General features: G+C 51.0%; 1 protein-coding gene across 1 annotated transcript in view; it reads left to right on the forward strand.

The window, feature by feature from the left end:
* The window catches only part of KIF6 (kinesin family member 6), a gene marked incomplete at its 3' end in the record, with an annotated part of 392,136 nt that overhangs the window by 339,877 nt on the left and 31,878 nt on the right, over positions 1-20,381 (forward strand). The window contains 1 exon segment of the mRNA XM_080665124.1: positions 13,209-13,290. Coding sequence (XP_080521250.1) covers positions 13,209-13,290 — 82 coding nt within the window.

Here is a 20,381-nt window from a genome sequence, read left to right on the forward strand (position 1 = left end):
GGAAGACAGAGGCTGACAAGGTTGTGGTTGGAGTCAGGGGCTGCCAAAAGGCTGAGCTTTGCTCTGGGGAGCCCTGCGCTGTGACTGTTGCAAGGACAAGTGACTGTCCTCACTGGGGGACAGAGGCACCTCAGTCTAGTCCACTGGGCCCTAGATAGCTTGTTAGTTTAGGCCTTACGGATGCCTTCAGAAAGAGGAAGGGGGAATGCCAATGTCTTAGCATATTTGACCATAACCAAGGCCTTAGAAATGATTGCAGGAGGATCCAAGATGGCGGCGTAGGTAAACACCTAAACTGCTGCCTGGCACAACAATTTCAAAACTACAACTAAAAGACAAAACGTCTATCACCCAGAACCACGGGAAAGCTGGCTGAGTGGAAGTTCTACAACTAGAAGGAAAGAGCAAACAGCATTGAGGGGTGCACAAGCGCGGAAAAGCTGAGGTACGGAGACGCGCGAATCGGGAGCACTGCTCTTTTCAACCCGAAGGGAGATAAGCTCCTGATTACTCTGAACTCCAGTTTCTGGGGAGACGCGGGGGACCCAAACTCCTACAGGGAGAAGCTGGACTGTCTGCCGTGGGGTCGGAAAGTGAGGGAGGCTTGCTTTCAAGGCTGCGCGCAGGAATAATTGTTTACTGTGCTGGGGCACGGGACGCGGGGACAGGGTCGGAGATGCAGAGCCGACTTCTGGCAGCCATCGCTGTTTGCCACGCCCTAGCCTAGTGACGCCCTGAGACCCCGTCCCGCACAACCTACAAACCCACCCAAGCTCCAAGCAGCGGCTTTAGCATATGAATGGTCTGCCCTATTGCAGCTTAACCTAGCAAACCTGCAGCCCGGGTCAGATAGCTCCAAAACCTCCAAACCCCAAGCAAAGAGGAGAAAACTGCAGTTCTCGCTGTAGCGCCTGCTGGGTGGCCTCAGACAGTAGCTGACCTGCACCCCATTGGAAATCCAGAAGCCAGTATACCTAGTGGTCAGAGTGAGACACCAGATTTCAACTCCTCACATCAATAAGTGACACATTCAAGAGGCAGACTCAGTGAGCACCAAAGCCCCACTGAAACAAGTCCTGCCTCATAAGCGTGTCTCCAGCACAGCAGTTCTTCCATTATAGACACAGCGGGTCCTCACAGCCAATTAGCCTGGAGGTCAATTCCTCCCAGTGTACCAACAGCAATCAAGGCTTAACTACACCAAGACTTTGCACTCAGCCCACAAAGGGGTGTACCAAAGGCGTCCACCTCAAGTGATTGGGGAGGCTGAGCTACTGGCCCCTATAGGTCACCTACCACACAAAGCCACTCCATCAACACAAGGAAGCAGCAAAATGCGGAGACCAAGAAACATGTCACGAATGAGAGGAAAGCAAACTACTGGATGACATAGAGTTCAGAACCACATTTATAAGGTTACTCAAGAATCTTCTAAAAACTGCTGAGGAACTTAGTGAGACCTTTAAGGATCTTAATGAGAATACCAAAAAAATGGAAAAGGACCAGTCAGAAATTAAGCATACACTGTCTGAAATAAAGAATATACAGAAACTCAACTGTAGATCAACGTACCCCAAGAATCAAACCAAAGATCTGAAATATGAGGAAACAAAAAACACCCAACCAGAAAAACAAAAAGAAAAAATCCAAAAATATGAAGATAGTGTAAGGAGCCTCTGGGACAACTTTAAGCATACCAACATCCGAATTTTTGGGGTGCCAGAAGAAGAGAGAGAGCAAAATATTGAAAACCTATTAGAAAAAATAATGACAGAAAACTTTCCCTACCTGGTGAAAGAAATAGACTTACAAGTTCAGGAAGCACACAGAACCCCAAACAAGAGGAATCCAAAGAGGACCACACCAAGACACATCATAATTAAAATGCCAAGGGCAAAAGACAAAGAGAGAATATTAAAAGCAGCAAGAGAAAAACGGTTAGTTACCTACAAGGGAGCACCCATACGACTGTCAGCTGATTTCTCGGCAGAAACTATGCAGGCCAGAAGGGAGTGGCAAGAAATATTCAAAGTGATGAACAGCAAGAACCTTCAACCAAGATTACTCTACCCAGCAAAGCTATCATTCAGAGTTGAAGGTCAGATAAAGAGCTTCACAGACAAGAAAAAGCTAAAGGAGTTCATCACCACCAAACCAGGATTACATGAAATGCTGAAGAGTGTTCTTTAAGAAGAGGAAGAAGAAGAAAAAGGTAAAGATAAAAATTATGAACAACAAAGTGACATCAAATACATGTCACCAACAAGTGAATCTAAAAATCAAGTGAATAAAAAATCTGAAGAACAGAATGGACTGGTGAATATAATAGAATCAGGGACATAGAAAGGGAGTGGACTGACAATTCTGAGGGGGGAGGAGGTGTGAGGGGTGCGGGAAGAGATTGGACAAAAAGTTTACACCTATGGATGAAGACAGTGGCGGGGGTTAAGGGCATGGGGTGGGGTGGGGAATCAGGTGGAGGGAAGCTATGGGGGAAAAAAAAGAGGAACACCTGTAATAATCTGAACAATAAAGATTTATTTCAAAAAAAAAAAAAAGAAATGATTGCAATGGGTTTGTGTTCTCCTGTCCTCCACGCAGTATTATTTTCTGTATTGCAACCCACTCCCCCACCCCCGCCACGATAATTACTCTCAATACTCCACAATACTCCACCACCACTACTACCCCGCTTACTGTGCACCTGCCATGTGCCAGGCCCTGTGCTGGGTGCCTTATGTACATTTCCCCAATGCTCCCAGCAACCTTGCATGAAGGTGTTATCATCCCATTTAAACGAAGAATTGAAGCCCAGAGGGATGCAGTAGCCCGAGGTCACAGGTAGTTGGTGGCTCCTGCTCCCAAAGCCCATGTTCTTCCCGCTATGCCAGGCCCAGGCCTCCCCCTGCTACTTCTCCTGCCATTGTCCATTGCTCCTCCGGAGTGAGCCTCCACGGCGGTTCCGTGGTCTCTGCAGGCCAGACGCCCTTCCCTGGCTTCCCACCTCCACTGTGACTCCCTAGGGTCCCCACTGGCTCCTTCCCTGGGACTTGGCACCCTTGGGCTTCCTTGGATGACCCCCCTGAGTTGCGCTAATATATCCCAGCCCCCGACCCTCACCCCACAGTAAGTGACTGCAGAGACAGAGCCCAGAAACCCATGTGGGTTAGACGAGGGCCTGGCCCACTGCAACAAGTCTATGAAGCACATAAAACATGATGAACCTGACAGCTGAAACCGTTTTGATTTTGTCTTCTATTTATAACCCCTTGGACACGTTCTCCTCATCTCCAGCCCCTGCAGCTGGACAGCAGCCCCCACATCAAGGAGCACCGACTGCTACCCACAGGCCGGCCGGCAGCTTGCCCAGCCCTGGGCCTTAACTGGGCACGTTTCTCTCTGCTGACTTTTTTTAAGCACTAGCTGATGTAAATTAATAGAATCAAGCTTTATCTTGCAGTATGAGAGTTTATCATTTATATCAAGGAGCCATGTAAAACTCACTGTTTGCATGTTTCAACCCATCTAAAAATTATATACAGGGTGTCCCCAACAATGTATACCCACTTTAACAGCTGATAGCTCAATGTTGAAAATGAAATGTATTTTCATAAACACTGCCTTTATAATGATTCAAAGTGTGCGTATACATTGTTGGGGACACCGGGTCTATTGCCAGATCACACATCTTCATGCTTGGGTTTTATTTCACACCCTTAGGAGAGCCCTCCCTCCACCTCCACAGTCACTTAGGGGCCCATACAAACCAGCCTCAGTGAGAGGGGGCTTTGGGAAGAGGTGGAATGTACTGACCCCACCCTCACTGGCACAGAGGAGCCTTGAGTGTAAGAGTCTAAGGCCATGCTGCATGGGCCCTCCACTCACCCCAGCCAGAGCCACATCTACAAGTGGAAGGAAGGGCTGTGGTCTGAGCTCCTCCAGGGCAGGCCTGGGAGCTGGTTCTGTCCCTCCTTCGCTGAGATAAAAATACCTAAGCAGCTAAAGCAGCATCTCTTGGGCAGGTGCCCACACAGCCAGGAGCCCTCAGCTCCCAGAGGTGTTTTGTATTGAACAGTGCATGCTGGTAGCTGAACTGAAATTTTTCCTGTGCTTACCTGCGTGCACATTTGTGTGAGCTTTTAACAAATGAGCTAATTTGCTTAATTCTTGGAACTGTTCATCACATTCTGAAATAGTGATATTAATAAGCTCCTTAGCTTAATTAAGCATAGACAGAGCCAAATGCCTAAGCTTCAGACAGAGTGTGCTAATCTTGTGTGATTATGGTGATTACTTGGGTATCCAGAACGAAAATCCCATAGAAAAAGAAACCGGGTCTCCCAGACATGGTATAATTTGATCATTTTTATAAATGAGAGCACCCCCCCCCAAAAAAAATGTGATCCCCATGCCCTGCCCAGTGATAAGAGGGGAGCGGTCTGGAAGTCCAGACTGCTGTCTGCCGTTTCAGCCTGAGTTGAAATGCTCATCAATTACGAGGCGCACCTCCTCTGCAAGACGGGGTCAGAGTGACGGGCGCTCTTGAGAAACCCGAGGGGGTGTGGGAGGAATCATGTCAAGTTACAATGTTTTTCTTCAAATTATTATCTTTAAGAATGAACTGCTTTATCCTCTCTCTGTGACTTAGTAACGTTACCAAATATGGTGTTTGGCATCCTAAATGGAAGAAGACTCTGGAATTCTGGACAATTGAAGTGTCATTTTGGTATGATAACGCATTAAAGTGTTCGCTCAGCACTGAGGCCATTTCCAGTCTGTGCTCGATGCCTCATCACTGGGCCTTTCTCCTTGGGGACCCCAGGAGGCAGCTGTCTTCCTCGCCCCGAAGGAAGGCGAAGGCGTCTCAGAGATTCCCCACCCAGGCCAGGGGCTGGCTGCTGCTGTGCGGGGCTCCCTCTGACACGCCATCCTCACCGCCACCCCTTAATCCGCAGGCTTCTGGGCAATGACAAATAAGCCCAGATGAGTCACTACCCCAACCCTGTCGCTGAGACGGGTCATGAACATTTCAGTCAGCACCCGTGATGGATGCGTCACATGTGTGGCAGGTGCCCCAGCACAATTTTCAGCACTCTCTATAACACCTCATTTTCCTCTCAAGGAAGGATATTGCAATGGCTTTTTAATTTTTTATTTCTTTTTATCAATATATGCAAATATACTTTTACATAAAATATAAGACAGACACACTTATTAAAGCACGATTTTTTCTCATCTTACTTGGCGCTGCCTCTTCTATCCAATTCATCTTCCACCATCAGGTAACCCATCATGACAGCTCTGTGGCTGTCCACTCCCATCACCTCCCTGCTCACAAGATCATGCATATGTGCACACATGCACACACACATGCACATGTGTACACGCACACACATGTACATGCACGTGCGTGCACACACGTGTGTGTGCACACTCACACATGTAAGGCTTTTGCCATTGTTTGACCAAGAACAGGATCATTTACACCCTTTTATGCCATCGTCTCTTTTGTTTCCTTTACTGTCTCTCCCTGCTCTGTTGAATTGTTAAAATTTTGCCATTCTTTCCCCAAAAAACCCTCCCCCCCATCTTTTTTCTGATCCTCTACTTGGATGTATTTTTATTTTTCTTGAGTTAAAAAGCAATTACAACATGTCCGTAGTTATTACAAATGCATCCTCCCTGCACCCACCTCCAGGGCTGCAGCTTGGTGAACCCCCATCAGACGTCCCCTCGCCTTATCTCCATCGGGCATTATTGCTTAACGTTTCACACACACACATACACACACACACACACACACACACACACATGAGTTTTATGGTCAATAGTTAGATATTTTATTTGTTTCTATGCTCATCATTGTTCCTCTTATCCCACATATCTCTGCTTATTTTTCTTCTTATTGGTCACAATAATAATGTTTACACTTCCGCAGTTCATATGCTAGGCACTCTTCTAGGCACTGTACCTATGTGACCTGATGCAGTCCTCACAGCAGCCACTGTTATTACCCCTACTTTTCACTTGCAAACACACCCACAGCAAGTAGCTCAGCGGGGCAAGCCAGGGCCCTGGCTCGGAGCCCAGGCACCCGACCTCCTGCGCAGCTGCCTCTCGGCTGAGGTCTCCTTGGGGCAGGGGCTTCTGTGGGTGGGATATGCTTAGTCCGCTCATCACAGAACATGTCTTTATTGCACCTTCGCCTGTGAATGGCAGTGTGACTACCTACCAAATTCAAGTTGACGGCACTCCCTCCGTTGTCTCCTGGCACCTGTTGTCACCGAGGTGGTGCTTCCGGGGTAGGTCCCCTGGAGGCTGGTGGCGCGGCCCCTCCTCCCTGAAGCCCTGTGGTTTCCTGGTGATGCGTCTGGGGTTGGGTTTATTGACACCCATCCTACTCAGTACTCGGAGTGCATGCTCAATCCAGGGGCTTACGGCTTTCTTCAATTTGGAAAATCCCAGCTGCTGTCTCTTCAAATTTCCTTCTTCCCCCGGCCTATCTCTGTCTTCTTCCAGAACGCGTGTTAGACAGACGGGAAACCTCTCGGTAGCTTCCCCGTGGCTTTGGCTGCTCTTTCCCATGTTTCTGTGTTTGGATGAGTGTTTCTATACTATCTTCCAATTCACTGATTTGCCTTTAAAATATGTCAAGTCTGTGGTTTATTCCCTCGTTCCTTCTAATAATTTTTTTGTTTCCATCACTCTAATTTTTATTTCAAAATTCCTTTCTATTCACTTATTATTTTCTTAACACCTATTTGTTGCATGATTTCTTTTATTTATTTTTTAATATATTTTTTATTGATTTTTTACAGAGAGGAAGGGAGAGGGATAGAGAGTTAGAAACATCGATGAGAGAGAAACGTTGATCAGCTGCCTCTTGCACACTCCCTACTGGGGATGTGCCCACAACCAAGGTACATGCCCTTGACCAGAATCGAACCTGGGACCCTTCAGTCCACAGGCCGACGCTCTATCCACTGAGCCAAACCAGTTAGGGCTGCATAATTTCTTTTAAAGAAAGTGTACGCCTTGATTCATCTCTGAGTATTCTCAGCACACTTACCTCAACATCTGTCTCGGAAGTACAGGCTGGCCCATCGTCATGGCGAGCAGCCCTCACATCAAGTACCAGACCCGCTGCACCCAGCAGGGCAGTCTCCTCCCGGCCGTATCAGACTGCGCACTCCAGGACGGTCCTCACAGCGCTGCTCGTGTTTGGGAGTGGGAGGCAATTCACCTCTTCAAACCTCAGGAAAGGGACATAAAATGTCGGGGTGCACACTGTGGGGTGTATGCTGCAGTTAGTAACTGAGAATTAGATGCGTGTAAAGCAAAATGAGTAGATGTCAAAAGCAGGACTGATAAGTAAGAAACAGAATGAGAACTGTAGCTCAATAAAAAACTGTAACACAGACTGTCAGAATGCAAACAATAAAAGTGTGTGTGTGTTCCGGAGTTAGGCTGCCTGCCCATTGGAGGAAAGGGGGGTGGGGATGGATGGGCTGAGGCGGCATAGAAATGTGCACACGCAGGCATGCAGACTGCTGAGGACCGTGTCATGGACTGGAGAGCAGGACTAATTCATCCTCTGAGCTTCTGCATCAATAAATGTCTTGATCTGCCTGTCCAGGAAATTACTTTCATCTGTAACGAATTCATGTTCCAACTATTGATTTTGCTATCTTTTCCAGCATTAGATTTCTTCATATATTTTGGCATTTGGGTGAGCAGGCCCATTTTTAATGAAACACATTTTATTTCTTTCTCTCTGTGTCCCTTTGTGCTCACCCCTCTCCGCCTGTCAGACCCTGCAGGCCCCCTGTCCGGAAGTGGCAGTTAACCGTGGTCATTGGAGGGACACTCCAGGTCAGTGCTGGGCTGTGGCCGACCTGGCCATGGAGTCACGGGCAGCTGGGCTTCCCAGCTGGCGGGGCTGACTTTGTCCCTTTCCCCTCCCTGAGTGCCGTGGGCTGTGAACCAGAGCCCCAAGCAGCACCTGGCAGCACTGTTTTCTTCTCAGTCCCCTTTCACTCACACGCTGGGTGATGGGGGTCTCACCCCAACCTGCAGCTTCAAACTCTGGGCCAGGTCTCATCCCCTGTCTCACATGTGCCCTTTTAGTCACCCTCCCTGGCCCCGGGTCCCCGAGCCTGGCAAGCTGAGGCCTGGCTGCACTCGCCGTTTTGCATCTCCGTCTCATGTCCGGGCTTCAGAAATATGTCCTGTCATCTAACCCAGCCAAGTTTTCTGGGTAGTCTCTCCTTTTTTATTTTATCCACCACAGCTACTGTGGAAAGAGGTGGTTCTCCTGTCTCCATAGATATTCAAATGATTCAAGCAAGTTTAGATAAAACCCAATGAAAAGTAGATTAACAAGGAGAAGAGGCATGGAAGGATTTACACACCCCTGCTTGTTGGCAATTCATCTCAAGGTGACACATTCAGGTTAGGGTAAGCCCATCGCTTTCACAAATAGCCGTCCCAGAGCGTTTAGCGATCACCTAGGACCCTGGACTCCAGTATGAATAGACTCGGTCTACCCCAACCCTACACCTCCATTCAAGCCCCCTTCCCAGCCCTGCCCCAGCCACTGTATACCTGGCCTTGTATTGCCCAGCAGTCTAGTCTTCTTTGGTCAGAATGCCTTTCCCAAGCCCACCTTAACAGATCTGCCCTTTGGGGATCTACTCAAGTCTCACCGCCAGTAATGATGCCTTTGCTAATGCCACTTACCCGCCTCTCCCTCCTCTAAACTTATCTCTGCTGTCGATTTGACATTTAGCCACCAGGACCTGTCATCTTATGTACGTAATATCTTTTCAATGTCGGAAAGTGCCTTAATACCTACAACTCGTGAGGTGTATCGGCTGCACAGGTCTGCTCTCCCTTAATACTCCCAGAATCCTGAGAGACTGCAAGGCAGAGAGTATCGCAGTTATAGCATCATTCTCATTTTTTCAAATGATAACATTGAGGCTTACAGAGGTTAAGTAACCTGCCCAACTAGGAAGTGGCAGAATTGGGATTTGAACTGAACTTGGTCTATCTACAAATTTGTAATAACTTTCTATTATAATCAAAATGGCAAAGAGGTTGGCTTCACCTCAAATCCAATCCAAGTGTCTGGTTATAGCTGCCAAAGCGCTGTGTCAAAAAGCCGAACTCAGCTGACCAGTATGGCTCAGTGGTTGAGTGTCAACCTATGAACCAAGAGGTCACGGTTCAATTCCGGTCCAGGCACATGCCCAGGTTGTGGTCTTGGTCCCCAGTGGAGGGCATGTAAGAGGCAGCCAATCAGTGACTCTCTCTCATCACTGATGTTTCTATCTCTCTCTCCATCTCCCTTCCTCTCTGAAATCAACAAAAATATAACAAAACAAAAAAAAACAGCCAAACTCAGGCTCAGCATGAAAGGGAACCATCCACAATGAAGGAGCAGGGTCAGCGTGGGTCCAGCTATAACGGAAGAGCACTCAGCCACCTGTTTGCCATCCCATCGCATGCTAACTTTCCTGAGCTAGGAGAGCATTTACTTCCAGTTGCATTTCCATTACATGTACAGGAGCATTTACAATCTACAGCCCTTGGAGCATAGAGCTTACCCTATAGCAGATGAGCGTCAATATTTCCCGCCTGTGGCTGCATTGACACCCTCACGCTCAGCGAGGCCCAGCAGAGACGGGCTCCCACGGCCTGCAACAGCCCCACCAGGGGCTGAGTAAGCAGCTCTGCTCCGGACCAGCTGAGCAGCTTGGCTCAGTGACTGATTCCAAACTAACATGCATGCAAAGTACAGTGTGAAGCTAAGGAAAACTGTTTGACCCAGAAGACTGAACTTCAGTGTGAAAAATAAATGGTAATGCTTTCTGCAGGGTGATAATACTTTTCACACGCACGACTTGGTACAGAGAAACCGAATGCCGTGCGGAACGCACACCCTGCACGTGGTTATTCCTAAGGTCATGCATCTCCTCTGGGTACCCCCCACCCCATCATATGTGATAATTCCTGATTTCCTATATCTCAAGATTCCTGGGAGGATCAAGGGATAAGGGACCAGCGTATCTGATACACCCCCCATTACCTGCTGCTGCCATCCCTGCTCTGTCAAATTAGTGAATCAGAAAGAGAGAGGCATTTCTGGCAGGTACTGCTGTCAATTACTGGAGACAAAATGATCAATTACCACTCTTCTCCAAGCCAGCTCTGTTCCCCTCCCCGGCCTCCCTCCCGGACCACCTCCTGACCCGGGCCGGGAGTTCTGTTTCCGTCTCATTGCTTTACCATACCTCGGGATGGGGACGTGTCCAGGAACCCAGGCCAAGACCAGCAAATGTATCACCATGCTCATGACAGCAAGCTGCATGCGGAACGAATTCCACAGCCCCCACCCCCTCAGCTCCTCCCTCTGCCAAAAGCCGGGGCGCTGTAAGATGCCGCCGATTGCAGACTTATCTCCACATGAGGAATGGTCCTGTTGGCAAATGCAATTGGGTGTCAGCCATTGGGCTATTTTTAGAAGCTTGTTTGGGAAGATCTCAAAAACAAAAATTGCCCTGTGGTGAGAGATGTTAGCCAATTCGCCAAAACAGCATCAGTAAAACATTTTAAACGTGCCATTAGCAATATGGAGCGTCACGAAGACGGGCCTTTTGTCCCCTAGGAATGCTCACTGTTCCGCAATCAGGTAGGATGTCTGTGGCATTTATAGAACGTTCAGTCCTGGTAGCCAAATCCTGTCTTTATTCACACAAGCAGCTCTTCCCAGACTGGGGCTGTGGAGATCCTTGACCCAGTCCTTCCGAAGGCACTTCCCAGGGTCTGGCCGAGGGAGCTGTCATTCCAGCTGGAGCTGGAGGTCATGACAGGCCAGTCTGAGCACCCACTGGGGCAGTGCATGAGGCAGGGGCACATCGTCGGGGAGACCCAGGTCAGGGAGGCCCGTGGTGGGGAAGGCAGGGGTCAAGGAGGCACCACAGGAGCAGGTCACCAGCAGTGTCACTGGAAGGAGGTGCCAAGCTCCTGGGCAGCTCCCGCTGCCAGGCCCCTGTGCCAGGCCCCAGGAAGCAGGTGCGGCCTGGGGACACTGGCTCTCCCCACTGTGGGCAGCAGAAAGCCCCGATGGCCTGCGCTAAGCAAGCAGGCGAGTCTAAGTGTGTGCTCCTTTGGCACAGCACCGGGCCTTCTGTTTGAAGAGTGTGTGTGCTGTGCTTCTTTAAAATTCAAGTCAGTGATATTGATGCCGCCGGAGTCCCAGCCCATCAGCACCCCTCACCCCAGCTTCTTCACCTGCTGATGGAGACAGTGATGGTCGTGTCCCTCGGGTGGGGGCAGGGGGAGGTCCCCTCTGGGGCTGGGCTGGGGCTGGCCTGTGGTTCAGGTTGTGTTCCTGTTGGCTCCCAGGCCCTCCCAGTGCTCATCCTTGGGCCGGGTGTCCACATCCCAACTCCCTCCCAGCACACCCCCTGAGTTCCCACTTCCCCACTGGCAATTGGGGGCAATCATTGCTACACTGCTCCCTGGCTTCCTCTCTGTGAAGATGCAGACTGGCACAGTGCACGCCTGGGTCCAGCTGCACAGCAGCCTCCTGGAGGGAGCTGAAGGAGCTGGTTTAACCCAGAAAGGACACGTCTGAGTGCAGGAATCCTGGCACCCTGAGGTGTGGAGGGCTCTCACTGCCAGCGAGAGAGGATCCTTTCTCTGCTCTTCCAGAAAACTGACCGGTTGGAGTCTGAAAGCACAAGGAAGCAGGTGCCACTGCCACCTCAGTAACTCCTTATCCCACGTCATCAGTGGGACAGCCTGGATACATACAAGTGGGAGGGGAAATGACCATTTCATTCTGTAGAAGGGACCCTAAAATTGGTGGGAAGCTAAACGGAATGACCTCTGCCCCCCGCTGCCCTGTCATGATGTTCTAGGAGTGCCCGAGAACTGTGAGTGAGCAGCAAGGTCTCCTGTGACCCCTTCACTGACTGCAGTTCAGCCGCAGCCTCTGAGGCGTCGAATGCACTTTGTGTGAAGAAAGAAATACATGAGACAAGGGAGCAAGGAGGTTCCCAGGCTTCCTTGGAATCCCCCAGTGGCCTGACCACATCTCCCAACTGGGACAGGCAATATAGACAAACTGACATTTCAACTAGTGTGCTGAGCCCTCGCACATAAACACGCCCAGGGCTGCGGCGTCTCTCTCCCTCGAGCACAAACTCCTAGAGCTTTAGAGACGGAGGGAACCTGCAGGCCTGTCATCCCAACCCTTGCCCAGGGCAGGCATTCTCACTCCAACCACCCAGCACGGTCACCCAGCTTCTGCCTGAGCAGGAAGGGGCTTGGCCAGGGGTTAGTCCATTTTGAAACAACTTAATCCATGTTGAGACAGTCCTCTTTATGAGCTGTTTCTTCCTCATATTGAGCCCCATGTCTGCCTTCAGTCAACTTGACTTTTGCCCTCAGCAGTAGGACAAAAATAAATGTTTTCTCATCCCCATGACAATGTTTAGATTTTTTAAGATAGCAGTTATCTCCATTCCTCCTCGCCCTCCAAGTATTTTCTTCCCCATCCAAGTGCCTCGGGTCAACTCAGATAGTTCGCATCTGGCATAGTTTCAGACCCCTCCCACCATCCCAGTTACCATCTTCTAAATATTTTCTATTTTACTAAAGTTCCTTATAAAGAGTAGCTCCTAGGACAAATACCAACTGTGGTCTCATGACTGCTATCACCTCCTTTGATCTACACATGATACCTTTATTAATATAACCTAGAATTATATGTGCTTCATACCAAATAATCAACTGTTGTGTTTATCTTAAGGTTTTGATTAACCAAAACTACCATCTTTTTCTTTTGACACAATTTCATAAAGCTTAAAAGAATTAAGTGGACTTAAAACTGGCCCTATAAATTAGTAAAACATCAACCCTGCATCCCTATGTAAGAGATCAGAGCCCTAGCAAAGATAATCAGTGACAGACTAAATAGTTGACCCCCAAAATGATGGGCTCCAAAGGTGAAATGTGTATTGGCAGTGATGTGCCAAGGCCCCAACCTTTGCAGCCTCTTCTTCCAACAAAATTCAGGCAGAGAGGGGCTCTTCTTGGAAGCTGTGCCTGCTTTTGTCTCCTTTCTTTTCAGCTTGACCCACGCTCCTGAGGCCATCTTCCTCCCGCCCACTAACGGTTTTCCTTTGTGTCTCCGACAGGTCACCTGAAGGAGGAAATCACCCAGCGGCATCTGCAGCAAGTAGCTCTAGGTGAGTACAGAGTGGAGCCTGCGGGAGGAAGGTGAGGGTTACACTAGCTCACCTGCCTGGAACCCCACCCTCAGCTGAAACATAATCCGCCCAAACCCTTAGGAAGGGAAGGAAGTGTGGTCAGTGCAGCCTCCTGCAGACACCCCTCCTCCCAGGGACCAGTTTCCCCCACCTGTGTGCTTGCTCCCAGCGTCAGCACCAGGCACCCCACCCCCCCAGATGCTGCCTCATCCTCCTGACCTTGTCCACCCCACACCCCAAACTAAATTCACCCCATGTCCCAGCCTCTCAGAGGCCTACTCCGAGCTTTCTAGAGCCACTACTAGCTAATCCTACAGTAAGGACTGGCGGTAAAAGCAGCCTCCATCTCCTTCCATCCTCACCACTGGCCAAAAGGTAAGTGCACTTTCCGTATGAAGGCTATCCAATGACTTCCCAAGGTCACATGGCTTCTCAGTGTGAAACTCGGACACTGGGTGCTTTTAGCCCCGTGCTGCTTTTGTCCACAGCAGTGGTATACGCACTTCCGCACATTAATAATGCAGACACTAAACAAGCCCGGTGACATGCTAACTTGAAGGCCTTTGGCCCCTTTTAAGCCATGACTTCTGCAGAAAATGCTCCCTTTTGACATGTGACCCGAGGAAGTGATCTGGGAGGAGTGTATGGCCCCAGAGAGGCTGATGGGGCAGGCACCTGGGCGGCCAGCTTGCTCCTCTGCAGCCTGGGACCAAGCACGCCGGCAGCTTTGGTTAAATATGCAACATGTTTATGCCAAACCAAGAGCTTCTCCGGGGTGGCCTGGCCCTGGAGTGGCCCGGACCTGAGAAATCCAGCACCCAGGACTTCTAGAGGAGAACAGAGGGCAGCCCATGTGACCCTGGTAACTTGATAATTAGGAAGGTTGGTTGTTTGGTTTCAGTAAAAATAAAGATGGTTTCAACAACTACTGATTACATCAGAAATAAAGAGCAGCGAGGCCCGGGACACACTGACCAGAGCGTGGCCCCAGGACTGAGGGCAGGTCAGCCTGCCAGCCTGCCTTCTGTGGTGCCTCTGATGATGCTGGTTAGCAGGGCTGGGTGACTGTCGTGAGCGGCTCCGTGTGGAGAAGACTGACTGGTGAAGGGAGGCCAGGCCCAGGGATGTCAGAGAGAGTGCCGCCGCCTGTGTCAGAAGAGCGCGTGTTACCCATTCAGGAACTTGGGAGCAGTGTTTAAACACAGCTGGTGTTAAAAGTTAATTATATCCATCATAATAAAAACATAATATGCTAATTAGACTGGACAACCTTCCGGATGAAGCCGGGGCTGCGAGGGAAGCCCGGGTCCCGGGTGCCAGAGGGAAGCTGGTGCCGGCAGCCGAGGGAAGGAAGGCCTACTCTTGCACGAATTTCGTGTATTGGGCCTCTAGTACAATTATAAGTAAATTACATTGAAAAAAACAAAGGTAACAAATACCCAAAATCCACCCCTTTCCTGATTAAGTTACCACATTTTACTGTCATCTCTGTGCTTGAGGTCATTGACATCCGCGGGGTCTGTCTCATGGAGATGGATTTGATGGTGTGCTCCCCAAGTGTCTCCTTAGTCCACGTTCAGGAGGTGGCCCAGGCAGCTTGAGGTCAGCATGGTGGGAGTGTTTACACCAAGGAACTGACACCTGTTATAAATGGGGGCTCCTTTCCCCATGGAGCCCGTTGTTACACATTTACCATCACACCACTGGCACAGACAAGTGTCCTTTGAGAGGCCAGCTTCTGCATGTGTGTGTATGTGTGTGTGTGTGTGAGCGTGCGCGCGCACGTGCCTGTGCTTGTGCTCTCATGATGACTTCTACCCGCTTCCTGGCTGAAAGTCCGTGACGGCCCTCCTTCATGGCCTGCCTCCCACGGAACCCTCTGCTTTATAAAGTCAGTGGGCAAGGAAACCAAGGAAGACAGAGTGGGGCGGGCGAGGCTGGGCCCAGCAGCCCCCAGATGCGACAGCCAGGGTCCGAGGGGTTCCCTGGGAGACACATCAATGGCCACTTCTAAGAAGGTCGCGTACGAGCAAAAGTGACTGTGGACTTAGTGTGGGGCCTACTCCCACCCACTGTTTCAGGAAACAATGAAACAATGTTCTTTTTAAATTAAGCAGCATTTGGGAACGATTCTACTTGAACTAGATTCAGCTAGTGCAGTGGTCGGCAAACTCATTAGTCAACAGAGCCAAATATCAACAGTACAACGATTGAAATTTGTTTTGAGAGCCAAATTTTTTAAACTTAAACTTCTTCTAACGCCACTTCTTCAAAATAGACTTACCTGGGCCGTGGTATTTTGTGGAAGAGCCACACTCAAGGGGCCAAAGAGCCGCATGTGGCTCGTGAGCCATGGTTTGCCGACCACTGAGCTAGAGCCTTGAGTTCCGTGTGTTTCCCCCACTTTGAGTTCCTGGCTACAATGGCACAGTATTGTCCCAATGCAGATGACACAATCAGCAGACGTTTCTCAGTTCTTCACCGTGAGCCAGGCGTGACTCTACGCTCTTTGCCTGTGTCTCCTCCTGTGATGCTTCTAAAACACCCATGAGCAGATACGACTGTTGCCCTGGCTTTACCGTTAAAGCTCAAAGGGGTCACGCACCTGCCTAATGTCGCTCAGTTAAGGATGCAAACACAACAGTGCGGCTCCCACCCCCACCCTACGCTGCCCTCACCCTTGCCAGGCGGGCATTGCGAGTCCACAGAGGGCAGAGGGCCGATGCCTGCCCTAGCCAGGGGAAGGGGCCACATGTGTAGAGAAAACTCGATCCAATTTCAGATGTAGACACATATGTATTGTGCCATGTGTCCTCTTCCCACTGCAGTCCCCAAAGCAGTTCAACCGTGGCCACCTCCATGACCTCCCCGCCCCCGGTCACCACGTCGGCTTTGTCCTCCAGCCCCACACACCTCTGCGAGAGAGCACCAGCCCTGTTTTGTGATTATCCATTTCCATAGCTATTCTCCACGTTAAAACGTGGGCTCCCAGAAAGTCGGATGAGTCTTTGTACCCCTAGCAGCCAGCACGGGCAATAAATAGGCCCAATCAGTGCTTCCCCAGATGGCTTCCAGACCCACACATCTTGCAAAAGTATAATGAGACATTGGAACATAAAATAAAATAAGTCCATTAAAAGCAGTGGAAGGAGTAAGTGCTTTTGGACCCCACAGCTGAGCAGATTATAACACACAGGCGATAAATTCCTCTCTCCCTTATCTAGCCTCGAGGCAGAAAGAGAAACACCCTGAGTGCCAGTTCCTTTTCTGACAACAGGAAGCACACTCACTAATTTATCCGCAAAAATAGAATTTCTCCCTGGAACCAAACACAGCCAGGATTTATCGTGCAGACCCTCATGTGAAGGACAGAGAGCGACGTCTCCCACTGTGGTTCTACAAAATGCAGGAAATGTTATTCAAGCACAATCCTTACAAGACCCTCCCTGACAGTGCGAGCGGACACTGCAGCTCAGCCCAGGAAAGTGTGGGTGTGCGCGGCCGAGGTCCTGCACCAGGCACCTGCTCTCGGTGGCCCACGGAGCGGGATGGAGCGGGATGGAGCAGGATGGAGCGGGGACAAGGGGGGTGGGCCAGCCCTGAGCACCGGCTCCTCCGTGTCTCTTCTGAGCAGTATCTGATCAGGGACTGGCTCTCGTTCAGCTGCCCTCAAAATCCTACCAAGTGCCTGTGACTAAAGTGTAAGAGACACAGGCCCTGCTGAGCAGCTGTGAAATGTGTCAGGCGAGAGGGACTGGCCATTGAGCTTCGGGAGGGAACTCACCTGAGGGTGTGGCCTGGAGGTCACTGAGACCATGGCCTGGACTGGGCTTAGAGAAGGGGCAGGACTCAGAACCCAAGTGGAGAGTGCAGGGAGGGAGCTGTTGTTGTGGGTGTGTGTGGGTGTATGTGTGGGATGTGTGGGGTGTGTGACATGAGTATGGTCTGTGTGGGTGTGCGACATGTGTATGGTATGTGTGATGCATGTGGCATGTGTGGTATGTGCTATTATTTGTATGGTACATGTGGTTATGTGTGTACTATGTGTGGTGTGTATGGGATTTGTGTGTGCTATGTGTAGTGTGTGTATGTGGCATGTGTGTGGTATCTGTGGTTATTGTGTGGTGTATGTATATGTCATGTGTGTTGTATGTGGAGGGGGAGTTGGATGACTTTTTGGGGAGTGGATTTGAAGCAGTGGGGGGGAGTGCTGAAAGGGTGATTTGAGGGGTTCAGTGAGGACCTTGGACCTTGAGCCTTTACCTTTCGGCCAGTTGAGCCGCTGAGCATTTGCCAGCAAGGAAGTCTGGGTCAGAGGTCGTGTAGAAAGAGAGAGCCCCAGGCATTCGCTGAGTTCCCAGCACTGCCAACTGCCTGGGGAGTGATGAATCCGTCTTCCGCCCCGACCTCCACCCAACCTTCCCCTTCCCCTGCCCGGCTGTTCCCTGGGCACACACACTCCCAGCCCAGCCAGGGAGGGCCTAGCCAGCTCTCAGTGAATCTGCTGCAGGCACACAGGTCTGAGGCGACCCCGAGAGTCCCACACTGGCCACACGCCCTGCCTGCCTGCCTCACCCTGGGGGCTGGGTGGTCAGTCTGTGGAAGAAGGAAGTGGGGGATCCTGCCCCTGAGAAGCTCAGCCCTCATTGGATGACACCACACCTGTCTCCACAGTTATCCCCTGCCCCAACTTCTGTGAAAGCATGACCTGCTGGAACCTGCTCTCGCTGGCCCACGGAGCTTTTCTTGTCATTAATTCATCTCCGTCGTTATTGTTGCTATCTCCTGTGGGGAGAAAAAGCTCCTGTGTGTTATAATCTGCTCAGCTGTGGGGTCCAAAAGCACTTACTCCTTCCACTGCTTTTAATGGACAGGTTCCGTAGCCTCTCTTACAGGCACGTCACAGGAGATAGCAACAATAATGACGAAGATGAATTAATGACAAGAAAAGCTCCACGAGCATGCCATTGGCGGGTTCCAAATGGCGTGGGAGGTTCCCCCACAAACACTAGCCTCGCCCCCTTGTCCCGCCCCACCCCAGGAGCAAAGCAGCCCCCAGGCCAGTCCCCTGCGGCTGCAGGGCCACCGGGGGTGCTCCCTGTCCCTGAAAACAGGGCAGCCACAGCTGTCCCCAGCGCCCAGGGCCTTGGGAGTGTGGGGAGGCCCCCTGAAGCCCAGGGCTCCCTATTTCACTTCATTGTTCCAGCGAGTGTCTCCAAACAGCTCATTTCCCCCAAACAGAATTCCTGCAGTGACCCCTAGTGGCGACCCTGCTATCGCAGAACAGAGGCTTCTGTGGGCGCCTCTTTCTCCCACTCGGTGTAAAATTGTTTGATTGAGTCTGCAATGCTCTTTGGAATTCTGCACCTGGGGACAACAAATTTAAGAGAAAGCCAAAGGCCAGACTGTCATCCGTTTACTCTCCCGGCTCACTGAGCACCTGCACGGCCCAGGCCGTGTGTGAAGCAGGCATTCCCCATAGGCAGAGGAGCCGCTGGCTGCGGCAGAACTGGGGGGACCCCTGGCATTGCTCAGCGCGTGGTCCTCACAGTGGGCCCTGTGGGACCCCCGGGCGGGGGGGGGGGGGATAGGTAGACACTGTGCAAGTGGCAGGCCTCAGGAGTTTCACCCGCCCTGATTCAACCAAAGCTTTTAGCACATCTTCGTCCCTTCAGGCAAAGTCAGATCGCCTGGCTGCCCCTCCCAGAGCTGTCTGTTTCTTCTGGACTTTACCACATTGTATGGTAACTGTTAGTCTCTTCTGTGTCTCCCCAACACCGAGCACAGTGATTGGCACACAGTAGGTCCTCCGTAAATATTTGTTGAATAAATCAGTGATATCTCAAGGATCAAATTTTTGCCTTAAAGACACCCCAGACACCAGCTAAGGGGCTTTGGACCCAGGTTCCAACATCTGTAAAATGGGATGGTTGGGCCTAATGACAGTCAGTGCCCAGCGCAGTCTCTGAGCCTTAGCGGGCACCTGCTGATGGCTTGTAGTGTGAACAGAGGAACCTAACTCTCCCAGCCCTCGGGCACACAGTTTTACCTCCGTGTGAATGCAGGCTTCCTCAGGACGTGCGGGAACAGTAGTCTTGGTGAGGAGACGTGGAGGGCGTGGGTGGGTTAGCGGTGTTTCTATCTTCTCAGAGATGAAGGTCAAAATGCAGAACGTAAAGAAAGCAGCTGCCCCTGAGGCTGAGAGAGCCTGTCAGTTGGTCCAAAAGGACTTGGGTGGCTCAGTACGGCCGGTGACAAAGTCTCACCCCTGAGTCTATTCTAACCCCTGGTTCCTGTGAACATAGGACCAGCTCAAGGCGGAGGCTGGGAGTGAGAAGGCTCCCCACCCCCTTCCCTTCCCAGCTTCCATCGCCCAGGCTCTGGGCTCTGAGTAGTCCCAGACTCCCCTCCCGCCAACCTGGAGAACGGAAGGGCCCTGGGCATCAGCACTGGGGCCAGTCGTGAGCAGCAGCTGTGCTTTAGTCAAAAGAACCCTCACCTTGGACTCAGGAGACTCCTGCTGGAGTCGTGCCTCTACCACGTGCTAGTCCTGTGGCCTCGCTCCATTAATCGTCCTGAATTTCTGCTTCCTTCTCCACGCGAGAACATCTGCTCACCGGGCTGGCATGAGAGTCGAGCACGGTGTCCATGTGATGGAGCAGAACTGTCATGGTCTCGGACTCTGAGAGCTGGAACCAAACAAACCAGATGTCCAGGCAGTAGGCACAGCCCCGGCCACAGAGCCCACCACAGCGCTGGGCCACCAGCACCAACAGGCACAGCTGTGGGGGTCCCACAGTCCCCGCACCTGTTCACGGGCACTATTCATCCCTGTTCTGTGCACAAACGCAGCCGGGCCCAGGACTGCGCCACTGATGATCCTGCCACCAGTTGCCGAGCCGTTTTTCATCTCCCAATGCGCAGAAACAGTGTCTGCTACTTTGAATGAACAAGGCATTTGACCAATGTCCTGGTCAGCCCGGGCTGCCATAACAAATCACCACAGACCCGGTGGCTGGTAAACAGAGACTTCTTTCTCACGGTGCCAGAGTCTGGGAGCCTGAGGTCGGGTGCCAGCCGCGGGTTCTGGTGAGAGCCCTC

This window comes from Plecotus auritus, assembly GCF_963455305.1.
Source record: "Plecotus auritus genome assembly, chromosome: 4".
NCBI classification, from domain to species: domain Eukaryota; kingdom Metazoa; phylum Chordata; class Mammalia; order Chiroptera; family Vespertilionidae; genus Plecotus; species Plecotus auritus.